This window comes from Cercospora beticola, chromosome 1 (assembly GCF_033473495.1).
Source record: "Cercospora beticola chromosome 1, complete sequence".
In the NCBI taxonomy this organism is placed as follows: domain Eukaryota; kingdom Fungi; phylum Ascomycota; class Dothideomycetes; order Mycosphaerellales; family Mycosphaerellaceae; genus Cercospora; species Cercospora beticola.
This window is the reverse complement of record NC_088935.1, coordinates 276,124-290,463: the sequence shown is the minus strand read 5'-3', so window position 1 is coordinate 290,463 and position 14,340 is coordinate 276,124. Positions and strand designations below refer to the sequence as shown.

The 14,340-nt window shown below is 53.6% G+C and overlaps 5 protein-coding genes across 5 annotated transcripts; 1 reads left to right on the top strand and 4 right to left on the bottom strand.

The window, feature by feature from the left end:
- Window positions 1-178: 178 nt before the first annotated feature.
- On the bottom strand, window positions 179-1,785 carry RHO25_000131 (uncharacterized protein; the record flags this gene model as incomplete). The annotated part of the gene is made up of 2 exons (XM_023592759.2): window positions 179-1,626; window positions 1,698-1,785. 2 exons carry the CDS (start codon window positions 1,783-1,785, stop codon window positions 179-181), a joined length of 1,536 nt encoding a protein of 511 aa, XP_023458920.1.
- A 3,974-nt stretch (window positions 1,786-5,759) lies between these two features.
- On the bottom strand, window positions 5,760-8,029 carry RHO25_000130 (uncharacterized protein; the record flags this gene model as incomplete). The annotated part of the gene is made up of 2 exons (XM_023592758.2): window positions 5,760-7,599; window positions 7,653-8,029. 2 exons carry the CDS (start codon window positions 8,027-8,029, stop codon window positions 5,760-5,762), a joined length of 2,217 nt encoding a protein of 738 aa, XP_023458919.1.
- Window positions 8,030-8,354: 325 nt separating this feature from the next.
- Window positions 8,355-9,215, bottom strand: RHO25_000129 (uncharacterized protein; the record flags this gene model as incomplete). Its single annotated transcript, XM_023592757.2, has 2 exons — window positions 8,355-8,792; window positions 8,853-9,215. 2 exons carry the CDS (start codon window positions 9,213-9,215, stop codon window positions 8,355-8,357), a joined length of 801 nt encoding a protein of 266 aa, XP_023458922.1.
- An 889-nt stretch (window positions 9,216-10,104) lies between these two features.
- RHO25_000128 (uncharacterized protein) lies at window positions 10,105-10,758 on the bottom strand (the record flags this gene model as incomplete). Its single annotated transcript, XM_023592756.2, has 2 exons — window positions 10,105-10,361; window positions 10,419-10,758. 2 exons carry the CDS (start codon window positions 10,756-10,758, stop codon window positions 10,105-10,107), a joined length of 597 nt encoding a protein of 198 aa, XP_023458921.1.
- A 1,315-nt stretch (window positions 10,759-12,073) lies between these two features.
- RHO25_000127 (uncharacterized protein) lies at window positions 12,074-13,055 on the top strand (the record flags this gene model as incomplete). Its single annotated transcript, XM_023592755.2, has 2 exons — window positions 12,074-12,085; window positions 12,135-13,055. The coding sequence occupies 2 exons, from the start codon at window positions 12,074-12,076 to the stop codon at window positions 13,053-13,055; spliced, it is 933 nt and encodes a 310-aa protein (XP_023458916.2).
- Between the last annotated feature and the right edge of the window lie 1,285 nt (window positions 13,056-14,340).

Genomic DNA, 14,340 nt, shown 5'->3' with positions numbered 1-14,340 from the left:
AGACGCCTGTTGGTGGTATCAAACGGCCAAGTCGTAGAGCAAGCAAATTAAGAAATATGTCGGAAATTTTCGGATCGTAAAGTGCGATAATTCGTAAACCAGGTCGTGGCGGTCGTGTGTGAGGTGTAGCGATATACACTTAACATACATAGCTCGAAGCAGATGAAATGATGTGTCCTCAGTAGCCACTGGTCTGACCCGCCGGCGGGGCTATCGCAAAGGCAGCGGGATCCAGCTGTAGGTCCTTGATGATGCGGGCATTTGCGAGTTGCAGCGCATAGAGGTAGTTGTTTATCTCTGTCAGGCACTCGGAGCGCGAAAGGCCAGATTTGCCCATCGCAAGAGCTGGCGTGAGCTCATTGAGATCGCGATAGCCTTGATTGATGATCTCGCGGCGCTTCTTCTCCGAAACGATGTGGTTTGCTCGTTTTTGATCGTCCGTGAGATTCTCCTTCTTGCGGGGCGGGCCACGTCGCACGTCGTGTACGGGGAGCGTCATCGGACCGTTCGCGTATGGCATCTGAGGCGGGGGCATGGGGTACTGTTGAGCGTACATCGCCGTATGAGTTGGTTGAAAAGGAGTTGCCATCGACTTGCGCCGCTTTCTCGCGCCACCGTCGCCTTCATCGTCGTCTCCCTCGTCGTACTCCTGCTTCACGCCGCTCGCACTGTTGCTGTTAGGCCGCTTGTTGGATCCTTGCTGCGAATACGGTCCTGCGCCATTCCATGCGGTGCTGTACTGCGGAGCGAACTGCTGGCTGTGGTGGGGTTGCGATCCATGGTCCGCCGGCACGTCTTGGCGAAATCGGTCGTGGCCATTATTTGGTGGGATTCCAGCTGCTTGAGGAGCTAGAGGGATGCCTAATAGATTTCCAACCTTCTGGCTGTGATCGGTGGCAGTACCGGCGAAGTTGCCGTTCGAAAAACTCGTATCGCTGCCGAAAGTGCCAAAGGGTCTGGCACTTTGAGGTGCTGTTGTGGGTACGTATGCGCTGCGGTGCATGTCTCCGATCACCATTTCAACGAGACTGCCACCGCTGTCCCGCGGTGGGGCGTTGTTAGGAGCCGTTCGCGGGACGGAGCTATGTAGCCACTGTCGGTCGCTGCCAAAGCCGCCTGCACTACTTGCGTTCAGACCTGACATACTCATGGCGCCCCAGCTCGCACCGTCCAGTGTGAAACCTTCGTTAGATGCGTTGTTGCGAAAGCCGCTGAGGGTAGTGGCAGCCGCCACGTCATTTTGCGACATTGCCTGTTGGCTGTAGGTCGCCATACTGTTTATCTCGTTCGCTGAGTAGCTTTTGGACTTGCGTGTGGCATCATCGCTGCGAAACTGGCTGCCCACATTATTGCTGTTGTGGCCCTGGTTGTGGGTGTAGCCGAAATTGGTGTCATGCAAAACGTTGGGATGCTGAAGTGAATGCGAAGGCGCGAGGTGCTCTGCGGCGTTGCTACCCCCGGCGGTGTTTGTTGAAGGCTCTTCGTAATATCCGAACGCAACATGCTTGCCGCTGGAGAAGTCGTCAGGGTGTGTGAAGAAATCGGCAATGAGGTTCTGCTCGGATCCGGACAGCAGAGGTTGCCCGGATGGAGGCACCTGGCTCAGGTCGAAGCTGAAGGAATCGCCTTTGAGGCACGCGTCAGTGTCACATCACATAGATGCATTGCATACGCTGATCAGCATCGTCGCAACTCACCAGAGAACTCCTTCGCACCGCCATACACGGCCAACATGTCGATACTTTGGGGTTGCTGCCCTTGGTGGTGGTGGTACGGGTTGTCCATGGCTCTGGGCAGGCCTGCCGATCGTGCTACCTGAGCCGCCGCCAGTGTGTCTGATGTTCTTGAAGATTGGACGTTATGCGAATGTTTGGGTGCTTCTTATGGTGAGCGTTCAAGATTGTCCGGAGGGCTCGCGGTGACTGGATTGTCATTGTGTTTCATGCGTTCACCACCATTGCCAGCCGTCCTGCTGCTGATTGTCTCCTTCTATTGACAGACTATAATTGGGGAAGCGGAGATGTCTGCTATTGTGTCGTGGTGATTGAGCGACGGGAGCGAGTGGAGAATGGCGGCGACAATGGGTCTAGACTCGAGATGCGGCACGATTGATGGAGTGTTGGCGTGGACGTGGGCGTGGACTCTGTTTGGAGCAACAGGCGACTTCAACGATTGCTGCAGTGCCTGGTGGATTGAGATGATGTTGTCGTTGTCGCTACAGCGCAAGGTGAGAATTGCGCCCACGCAGATGCATGTGAAAGAAGAGCATGTGATAGTGCCTCAGCGGTCCGTGCTCACTGCGTCCCAAAGGTTATTACTTTTCCCAACGTCTGGCGGCATCCCAGCTGCCACATGACGCTGCGCTGCCCACACATCGCTTGGCTGTCGCCAGCTCTGCTCCAGATGCATCAGCGCCGGATGGTTTTGACCTCGTGGTTTGGCTGTTGCGAACGCTGCATCGGTGCTCCTTCCACCGCGCTCGGCTGCAAACGCGATGACATAGCCGAAGCGAGACTTGGCGGACTCGCAGCCGACGTCGCAGCTCTGCCGTGCGTGAGCAGTGACGGGAGAACACCGACGCAGTTGTCTGCTCGCGCAACGCCCATGTCTTGATCAAACTCGCACAATAATGAAGGAGAGCTGTGGAGAGTGCAGGTCCGCTTCGAGTCACTGGCCCAGCGAATCCTACATGAGCTGCATGCCTGCTCGGCGGAATTCAACAGCAGAACCTGCATCTCGACCAATCGCAACATTCTGGGGCCGTGCACAACGAGAAGCCACAGCTACACCCACTTGCTCGGTGGTCACGAGACATATCAACAACATTGCTGATGCTTCGAGCAGTATCTTGAAATCACTGACTGTGCGGAGCAGTTGCAGCTACAAATTCCAAACCTGACTTCTTGAATGCAGCCTACATTACACCTCTATATGGCAAGTACGTGATTGCATTGGCGTGCCGAACAACTGATCACCACAGCGGAGCAACGCCGACTTCATGACCGATTGCAGTCCCCCAACTTGCCAACCTGGAAAGCCAATACGAGCGAGCACGAGTGGCTTGGAGTCCTTGCGGCCTGGCACTGTCAAGGCAAACGAGGCTGTGAAGGGGTGAGGCCTTCTTTTCTCTCTGGTTTCCGGAACTTACGATGCTACTGCAGACATTCAAGTAAAGCCACTCTGGCTGTCTGCTGAATTGATGTATGAACGGCGAGTATATCCGGCTTCCAGCTACTCCGTGACTGCAGGTGGGCAGCAGTCTTGCATGATGGCGCGCGTGCAGCTGCATGCGAACCCTGTGTCCTAGATCAGTGCTGCGAAGCTCGTCAGGTTGATCAGCTAATCGTCGACTGCTGTGCTAAGTGAGTGGACTACGGAGTCAGCGATACCCTCACCAGCGGCCATCGTCGAGGCTAGGGCCGTTGAGAGCATATTCGGGCGCGAATTGGTGCTCCCAGGGAGCTTGATGCCATCCCGCTGTTGGCTTGTGCATGCAACTACTGCTTGCCCGCTGTCTTCATAACGACATCAAGCATCGTGGCTTGCTTGACCGGTAACCTTGGTGACCAATCTGACGCCCGGATTCCCAGACTAGCGCATAGAGATGTCACGTCGTGGGGAACGTTCAACCTTCCCATCGCTATCACCGCCCTTCGGATTGGACCAGATCGCTGCATCCGACCCCGGCTTCCAAAAGAGGAAAGCATTTGATGGCAGAGCCGTCGATAGGGCTAGCTTGCGCTCGGAGCGGCCCTGTGAACAGCATGCAAACTAGGGTAAGAGGTCGGCAATGGCGATGAAAGAACGTCATATGGAAAGGATGTCGGCGGCACGCGCCGGAGGGATACCATCGAATGGCCCATGTGACAAGTGACTTGCGGAGTACATGGCCGGACGTGATATGATTGACTGCCGGCGTCTGGTAGGCTCGAGCGGTGGAGTGTGCGCGTTGTCATCGAGAAGGTCTTCGGTCTAGTGAACCAGTGGGCCTGGGTTGCCACAGTGCGCTCACATTGGCCATGCTAGACTGGCGCATGGTCGGGCAGTCCGTCTGCATCACGTACAGACTCTGTGCGAACCTGTTCGCGATATCGCTGATCAGGCCGATCTTCAATGTCGGCCAAGCTTGACCACGTCGCGGAGTCCCTTCGTTATAAGATCTGCTGATGCCATGTCAGATCTTGCACTCCGCCATTTGCTGGTACCAGGGATCTGTTGGAAGTCAGCACATACATTCTCAGCATTCTTCGTGGTCCACATGAGGCAGACATCATGGGCAGTGACCTTGATCCCTCGTACGTGCTAGGTCGCAGAGTCCGAAGGAGTTCGCAAGTGGACCGCCGTGTGAGCGAGTGGTTCGAGACGGGCGCAGGAGACTTGGAGCAACGCCTCAACAGCCAGGACTACCAGCCTCTTTCGGGCAACGCAGGTCCGAGATCCATCCCAATGGCATCTTCAACATGGTCCTCCATAGCGCCATCTGCTCAGAGTCGAGGTTCATATCCAGGTTCGGCCCAAGTTCCATCCTTGACCAATTATGGATCGACGGTGGGCAGCGATTTCTCAGATGTCTGGACAGGTTCCGCCGCTGATCAATATCAACCCATGCTGGTGGACACAACTAGCGAGGAAGGAGACGTTGTGCGCGACCAGCGACCGGCAACATGGCAATGTCCTTTCGTTTTCCTAGGATGTAGCCAGATGTTTGGTAATGTTGCACATTGGGACATGCATTGTCGGACGCACCTCCGGAACCAACTGCCAAGGCACGTGGAATGTCCTTTTCTTCAATGTGGTTGGGAATACACGGGACCTTCTGGCCAGGATGCCTGGCGCGACCGATGGGCTCACGTGGTGGCGTATCACACCAGAGGCGGGCTTGCCGAGCCTCGAGCGTCCAGGTCCATGATCCAACACCTCTATGCCAGCAGGCTGATAGATAATGCTGAGGAGCAAGAGCTGAGGTCAGTAGGCCTGCAACCTTGAGAGTACCAGCATCATATTGATCGTGCGTAGGGGATCTGCAACAGGACCGTACACGGTCTCTTCCAGCACTTCGCGCCGGCGCGACAGATACCCAGGATCCAACCAGTTCCCACGCAGTGGCTGAACTTGATGGGAATAATTGAACGCATCCGGAGCCATCGGCACTAACATCGTTTTGCCTCTTATCCTGTCATGGTACTCTCTTGTGTGGCGCGTCCTTTGCTCCTGGCCGAGCTTATGGTCAACAGGTCAGGTCTTTTTTAATTCCTCGGTATCTTCAATAATCCACGAATCGACAAACAGTCACTGGAGGCCGCTTGTTTTATGCTGTTGTTAAGGCTGATATTGTTAAGCAAGGAAGGATGCAGTCCAGGCGAAGAATGACTCGTGAGGAGAACGAAATTGCGAAATGCCTGAGGCACGACGTGGGAATTGGCAATGTCATGGAAGGAAGGCAATGAAGGAGTCAACAGATCTATTTGTATATGCTAATAATATAGCGATCCGCTGCGGTTCTTCATGCATCCTGCATCTGCTAGGCATAGGTCACAATGGAAACGTGTCGCACCAGTCTTAGAGCGACTTCGCCTCACGGAATTCGCTAACGATGTGAGGCCGCCTCACTTTGGCGCGGCAAGGCGGTCACTCGCATCACGGACTAGATCCGCCTCATCATGTGTCAGCGAATGTGGCATTCGGAAGAGCTTTGTGCGTGTCAGGACTGCTGAGCCGGTTGCCACTAACGCTCTTGAAAAAGTCGTACTGTCACACCATCACGACGCAGCACCAGCCTCAAGTCCCGACTCCAGCTCCTTAACCCTCTGCTCCCACTCAGGAGAAGCACGCAACTGCAAATCTAACTCTTCCTTCTCGTCCTCCAGCGCCAACCTCTTATCAGCATCGAGACGCGTAAATACATGTCCACCTTGCCCATCAAATTGCAGAATCCAACCATGGTACCTCCATAAGCTTCGTCGATGGCTCACAGTCATCAACGTGATTCCTAGTGCTTTCGCCTCATCATACATGATCTTCTCCACTTCTGGCGTCAGAGATGACGTGCATTCGTCGAGAATGGCATATTTTGGTCGATGGTAGAATAGTCGGGCGGCAGCTACGCGTTGCTGGAAGCCTGTGCTCAAAGCCTCTGGCCATTCTTGTTCGGCATTGAGACCACTGGTGTCGATCTGTGATCGCCCTCGGTTTTCTGCAGGGCTGTTGGAGGCGCTTGGGTCGTTGGTGTTTTGCGAGCCGGATATGCTGAGGAGGGATTCAAGGCCCAATTTGATCATAATGTCAACCAGGTCTTGATCTCGGATGCCCTTGGCGCGCATGTCGAGGAGATTATCCGGGTAGAGGATCTGTTGTCGCAAAGTTCCCTTGCTCAAATATGGCCGTTGCGGAACGTAGAAGATGTCTTCATTGGAAGGTTTCCGAACCATGCCGCCGTATACCGGCCACAGACCACCGAGAATGCGGAACAAGCTGCTCTTGCCACAACCGTTTGGTCCCACGATCAGCATATGGTCGCCTTGTTTGATGTGAAATGATAGGGCTTTCACCAGAATATCACCATTTGGCGATACAATCGGGACATTATCAAACTTGATGTCATCTCCCTCTTCGAGCTCACCTCTCCCAGCCAGGATTTGAGCGTTGTCTTCCGTTGAGGCTGAGGAAACCAGAGCCTTTTCGAAATGCCCACGCTGGATATCTGCAATGACGTCCAGAAGCATGCTGACGCGACTTGTGTATCCTGCCAGTTCGGAGACCTCCTTGTAGGAGAACATGAGTCTGCCAAAGGCATCGCTCGATTGCAAAAGCAGTCGTCTGTTCGTGATGAACGATTCTGTCCTGTCGCCAGTCCCTTGGCCACCAGGCTGCGCTCCTGGCAGTTTGAAGAAAACCGGGACACTGCATAGCAGAAGGCCCAATGATCCCCAGAAGTACTTGACCACGAATTCTTCCATAATTCCATGGTACAGTCGTCTTCGCAGTATCCTATTGACATGTCGGATGAGTGTGAAATAGCCTTTGTCGACCATGTCTTTCTCTGCATCAGCTCCATCATACAGCGCAATTTCTTCGCTGTAATCGATGAGACGAGAATGCTGTGCTCTGAATTCACCCTCCAATTTCGCTTCTTCCGCAACGTATTTCCCGAATGGCGGCGTCAGCGCTCTCATCAGGCTGGCGCTCAGCTGGACCATTAAGCTCATAGCAAACAGTCCTTCACCACCAACGCTCCGAGAAAGTGACCAATTGTAGATAACCAGATCCAATGTGGGTTTAGACAGACTGGAGTAGAGCTCGGCCAAACTGTTCGAGAACTTTGTGACATCGACTGTGATGAGCTGATCTGCATTCTTTATCCTGTCGTCCAATGCTGAGAGGGTGTAAAAGGTCATGTTGCCAAGATACAAGTTGTGGATGTAGTTGGTCAGGCGTGCGCGGTACGATAACGATAGGGTGGTTTGGTGGTATGACAGCATCGAGTTGGTGAACGTGGCTGGAACAGCAACGAGCATCCACCACACGAGGCCTTTGAGGAAAGCTTTCCCTCGACCTCTCACCAAGTCGCTGACTAGTCGGCCATCTAGCTCCGCGACATACCTGGGACATGTCAGCTTCCAAGTGGAGCATACTCACGCCGCGTGCTAGCTTACAAACTGATGAGTGTCCGAAGGACGAGAAACACGGAATGACTCGCAAGTAACCGTGCTTCCTTGCTCTTCCATGATGGTATGCATATTCGAAGGAGTCGTCCAAGACTGCGAAAGAACTCCCGATTGAGCTCGACCTTCCTCTTCTTGCCATGTTCATCGCCTCCAAGTCCTTTGCGGCGATTGTCCGCTGCTCTCGCAGCAGCTGCCTTTTGCTCCTTGATGGCTCCACGGATGCGTTGTATGACAGCTAGAAGAAGAGCGGCATATATTGTCCGCGAGATCTTCGTTCGGTGCGCGACGTATAGTGAGGTGAGATCGGAGAGGATCTGCTTGAGGGAACGGTTCGAGATGGTCAAAGGGAGCGACTTGGTCGCCATGTTGTTGACAAGTCGGCGGGTGCGACTAGTACCCGCGGTAGACAGAACATCAAGGCAGTGGAGATGAGGGTGACCAAAGTGCACGACTAAGCCGACGCGCTCATCGAAGGCATGTGACGCTCGTGAACGTCTGGAGGTGGACGGTGAATGGACGAGCTTGGTGATGCGGCTCTTTCACATGCGCCTCGGTACGTAATCCTTGTCACTTGTCACTTCCTGCCTGAGGCAAACACAGTGCATCAATGTGCTCTATTCTCTCAATGCTTGGTGTCGTTGACCTCTTCGTCTTCCATTACATTCATCTACTTGCATAGTTCATGCTCGCTCAAGCATAGCGGCCTCCACGTCCGGTACTGCTGCTCTTGCTTGGAGCATACGCCTTCTGGCTCATTGGCGCTTGTGCAGCGGCCTGTTCTCTAACCCTGCTCCTCCTTCTTTCACCGATAATCGCAGAAAGCACATATAGCAACCACATGACGCCTGCTGCCACTCCATACCCAATGATGGCGCCATTGCTCGGTCTATTGAAAGGCATTCTCCTGGCAAGACGCAAGCCCAGACCGCCATTGATGATTCCAAGCGTCACAACAATTCTTCCGAGCCACAAGTGAAGATAGCTCCAGAGTGTCCTTCGAAGATGCTTCCTGAAAAGGAAGTGGTGCAGCAGGCCGAAGAATGGTTGGAAGAATAGTAAGCCAAGTAGGACGATACCGATGATGGGATGTGGGTCATGGAGCATGTTTCGTGGGCCGGTTCGTACAAGCTGCGAAAGACGTCAGTGTCATCCGTGTCTGCGGTATGGCCGGAGAGAAATTTTACTTACCCAGACTCCCAATCCAAAAGCTGCAATGTACAGGACATACGCCAGCAATTGCCAAACCGCGTGAATGACCCACAGCCCCCGAAAGCTCGCCAGACGGATTAGAATGCCACCCGCGGGGAACAGGAAACCAAAGGCGACTGTTGCGAGCACTGCATGTGCTATGACCTTGGTGCTGTAAGAGTCCGAGAAGAAGCCCGAATTCCCGAATCCTTGGAAGCCGTTGCTACTGTAACTGCTCCCGCTGTTGTCGCTGCTGCTGTCACTGCTGCTCCCGCTACCGTCGTCGTAATATGAACCACCGCCCCAAGCATAGGTCGTCGAAATGCAGGCTGCCAGGCATGCTGTCGCTAATGTGAGCTTCATCGTGTACCAGAACAGCTCTTGCGCTTGAGCACTCTGCGGGCAAACAAGGCCAGGCTCGAGGAGAAGGACGCGGGCACAAGAGCGATTGTAGGTGATGTCTGACCTGCAACAGAAAAGTAGAATCGTCCCTGGAGCAAATTGCAGTGACGCCTGTGCAATGTTGATTGAAGTCTGAGGAGAGCTTATAGAGGACTAGGTTCGGCGCCTTTCTATGCAAAAAGGTGAGCCATCCCAGCCATGCTGTGGCCGAGCAGCCACCGCGGCGGATGTCCAATCCCTTGACGCGCACCAACGGTCAGAGTATAAGCTTACGTGTCTGGGACGCCCGCTGCAGCTGCGTTTTAGCAGTTGTGGTTGGTAGACGTTCAGACTTTTCGGGTCGCGGCAAGCCGTTGGGGATCCGAAAACTGCGACTCCGCCAAGAGCAAGGGTTCTTTACGGAGAACAACAAAAGCTTGGGCGGAGATCCATTCGCTTGTTGTAAAAGATGACGGCAGCAGGCTGAGCATTATTGTGAAAGGTCCATCCTTCGTGCTGCAAAGTGTTGCTTCTGGTCGGGCTTTGCGTGAGCGCAAAGGTTCGTTTCCTAGAAGGCACAAGTAAACTCTGCGATTACCTCCTAGGATGCAAGCCTTGCTTTCGCACCATGAGACAATCTCATCTACGACTGTTTGATCATTCAAGATCGGTTCGAATAAGCATTTCGCCAAGCTCAGCGACGATTCTCCAGTGAACGGTCCTAGCCCTGCCACCACTTGTGGGTTCTATACCATTGCTGGTAAATTTCCGGATGGCAGCCGGAGGGCATTGTCGTTATCGCTGTTCTGCCGAGTCCAGCGGATTGCGCAGTAGCAGACTGTCGATATTCCGTGGGTATCATTTGACGACCCTACGTTCCGCCTTGGGATCGGATCTCAATTTTGCGGGGCTTCTTCCTCTCCTTAGGGGCGTCGACCTCGTCCAGCCTCTGTTCATGTTGCTGCGTTGTAGATTGCTCTTCCGTCGGAGGTGCTGCACCTGTACGCTGTTCCTCTTCGAGCGCGTCCGCCACCTCTGCGGGCGTAGCATCTTCGAACCGTTTTTGCACGTCACCGACCTTGATCCACGGTCCATGAATGGCTCCCGTGCTCGCACCCACCAGGCCGCCTATAAAGCATGGAAGCGTTAGAAGGAACAAGATCTGGAGCCCAGCTGTCTGCGTACCTATCGCGGTCGTAGGTATAGACAATATCCCTCCTACTAGCAGACCAAGCACCGTCCCCAAGCCCATTCCGACGCCCGCACCAATCCCTCCGCCCCCAAAAAGTCCTTGCCATGTGCCACTCTGCATTCTTCGTGCCATCTTGCTGTGGCCATTTGCTTCGACTTCCTTCTCGTAGGCCTCTTTGAACAGCCGCTCTCGCTCGGCAGGTGATGAGGCCTTTGCAGCCTTTTCTTTCAGCTCTTTGGCCATATTCTGAGCTTTAGCGACATTCTGTAACGCGCCGATAGTCTCTTCCAGTTCTTTTCGACTCGGCGGCTTCGACTGATCCTCTTGCGACATGGTGGTCGTTGCGAGCGTCGATGGCGGTGATGTTCCTGTGATTAGTGATGGAAAGAGAGTACAATGTACCTACCAGTGAAATGAATGCATCGTAGTGTGCATGACTTGAGCGAGTACAGCACGCTGTAGCTGTGACCTCACTCTTCGCGGTTCCTGGTTTTGGATGCCGTCTCCACACGTGGGAGGCCAAGCTTCGAGTTCCGTCTGATGACACCAACCTCGTCCATCACCTCCTTGCTGAAGATATGTATCATCGTACATCGTGATATGTGGGCATCATGTCGACTCTGTCGGTGCTAGTGCAAGCAGATGTCGACTGGATGGCAGGCGGGATCCTCGGCGACGCCAAGACAGAGAGAAGGCAAGTCAGCACGCTTTGTTCCTCGCTGCCGAAATGCTCTCGGAACACGAGCTGAACTTCCTCATCATCGTGCACCATCCGGACTCAGGTCTTACCACATCTGCCGTATCACGAAGACCGCATGGCATCTATGTATAGACATCTGAGATCTCCACGCTATAACACAAGGCACGAACAGTTCAAGAACGTACAATTCTGTTATTCAGGATGGCTCGATACGCCCACGATACTCTTATCTATCTAGAGCTGGAGGGGACTGTACAAATCGGCCTGAGGACGACAGCGAGAGCCCATCGCTATAAGACTGTCCTCGATGCGTTTGCAAGGTAGGACTTCTAGTCGCGCTCTGATGACAGCAGCATCAGCTTCGTGGAATTTCCCACTCTGGGCACTGCGCACCTGAGTAAACCCGGCTCGTGGGAGTGCAAGAAGGATTCAGTCTACCCGTGTTCGGTCTGAGATATCGTGGCATGAGACACGATAATCAAGGTCTCATGCTGCCACTGGTCCAAGTCGTACTGGCGCCGCTGTGAAACGAACGCAGGGACGACATTTGTAGAAGAAGCGCTGGATTTCTTACACGCCCAAATTTGACTAGTAGTACACTTTCTCCGTTTGAGGACAGCCATACTGTCCTTAACAATCTGAAGTGCATGGTGGCCGACCTCTCGCCGCTTAGGGCGGTTTCTGTTGAACATTGGGGACAGCAGCCATGAGCTAAGTCCATCTCACAAGGACGACAACAGAGGCATAGGCTCAAGCAGAACTACTAGGCCCCACGCGAGGCGCAAGCTCCTCCGTCAACAGGTACAAGAAGGCCGTTCTACGTCCCCAGAGGTCATCATCGCTCATTCAACTACCACCTTCGCTTGTTCAGCTTTTGCAGTATTTAATCGCTTCAGCAAATCACGACTGCGATAGAATTTGTTCCTTTGCACAATACTCGATCTAACCATGTATTCCAAGGTAGATTCGAATCGCTGGAGTCCGGTCGAAGCATAGCTAACACATGTAGGCCTTCATTTCCCTTTTGGCTGCAAGCGCTACGGTATTTGCTGCCGCAGTTCCAGGCGACGATGATAAGAGCGGCAACGTCGGCAAAGGAGAGCAAGACAATGGCTACGACGCAGGATACGATTCTGGCTACGACACTGGCAGCAAAGGCAACGGCAACGGCAATGGTAATGGTAGTGGCAATGGTGGAGTCAAAACCGTCACCGTCACCGTAAAGGGCAACACCGAGTGGAAGACGCAATGGAACACAAAGACCATAACTTCGACTTCGACCAGGAGAGATCCTCCTCGCACGATCACTGTCGAGGCAGATCCAGTCACTCGCACCACCACCGTCACCGTCAATGCGGCTCCCGCAGCAACCACGCCTGAGATTCTCAACGTTCGTCTGCACCCCAACGCTGGCTGTTCCTCGAACTCAGTCCGAGGTGATGGTAACCAGGTGGACTACTCTGAAGTGGCCATCGCCGTTCCTGTTAGTCGCAAGGGCCGTGGCGACCGCAAGAGCCAGTGCTACAACACACCAAACGACTTCTCAAGCCTCTCCTTCGAGAGCTTCTTCGGACGCAAGGGCCTCGATGGCTGCACTGTCCAAGTCTTCGACGACCAGAACTGCCAAGGAGGTCGCATCTTGAGATCTATCGGAGTCAACAACAACGAGCGTGAGTGCTACAATGTTCAAGCCGGGGGCCAGAACGGCGGTCAGAACGGAGGCCAGAACGGAGGCCAGAATGGCTGGGGCAACTCTGGCAGTGGTCGTGGCAATGGCAACGACGGCAAAGGCAGCCAGCAAAATGGCCAGCAGAATGGTCAGCAGGGTGGTCAGCATGGCAATGGTGGCAGCTCCTCCAACAACGGATCCAAGGGCGGCAAGACCCAAGGCCCAGGCGCTCAATCTGTGCTCCTCGTTTGCAAGAACTAAACCCGTCACCGCCATGGAAAATCAATGAGACGACCAGCAAAGACGCCACGTGAAAGAGTACAAGCAAGTCGCTGAGATTCCTGGAGTTTTCTACTTTTGCTTCTCTACACTGTCCTTACCGAAGTTCTGTGATAGCGCAATAAATATACATACTTCTATTTCCTCGATGATTTGTGCCCTGTGACGATAGTCATACATCCAGTCGGCCATGTATGTAGCAATCGTCGCTGTGTGATCTTCCAGTCATTGATGATCACAGATTCAATGCCTTGTGGGCTGCTACACTGCCGTCTTTTATGCCCTGCAGCTCTCTCTAGGAGGGCAATGGTCTCCTCGTTGCTTCGTGTTCGCAGACAGCTCACGATACGATCCAGTCCCTGCAGTACAGGAAGAAGCGGAAACACATAGGTAAAGAACAGATGCATCACATCGCCTCGAAACCAAAAGACCGAAAACAAAAAACACATCCAAGTCTCCAGCACGACAAAGATGAGACTAAAAATCCGCCGTTCCTGTAATTCGATAATAGCAAACGCATCCGCAGTTTGCAATGTACTTTGTAGTATTTCAACGGCTTTATTGTCGTCAAAGCGATGGAAAGAGCTCATCAGTCGATAGACCTGCGTACCGTTGGACTCATATCCTTGTTGTAAGGCAGCCTCCTTGTCTCCGCGAGTCGTGCTGCTGATCGCCGCAAACGGGGGTCTCGCAGGATCCACGGCTTGGGGGATGAAAGTGAGATTCTTCGAGAGCGAAGCTTGGTACATCCAGGCGTCGAGTTGGGCATTTGGTTGGAGGTCACTTAGTTGGAAGGGAATAGGTCGTCGCTTTTCGGCTCTTCGTCTGGTATTAATTGACGATTCGATGTATGATGCAAGGCGCCCACTGCCAGAGCAGATATCGATGATGCGCCATGGCTTCTCATCAATACTCAATTCTTGTATATGGTCATAAATGACTTCCGCAGCGAGAGCCGCTGGGGATTGAGTCTGCGCTATGGCATTCTGCCTGATCCAGGCGGCGGCAAAATTGTCCTGAAGGTCATGGTATACGAATCGAGGAACGCTAAACCGAATGAGCAACTGCCACACTTTGCTAGAAGAAATTTTCGGACGTGCCACGAGACGGACATACATACAGCCAAAGATCTCCAAGTTCGACGAGTTGCCAACGTCCGCCAGGAGCCGCAAAGTTCAGTTTGTCAAGCAAACTTGACAAAGTCATCATTCGCTGCAGGCACGTTGCCTGCGAAAGCTTCGTAAAAAACCGTTTCTTCCTTCCTTTG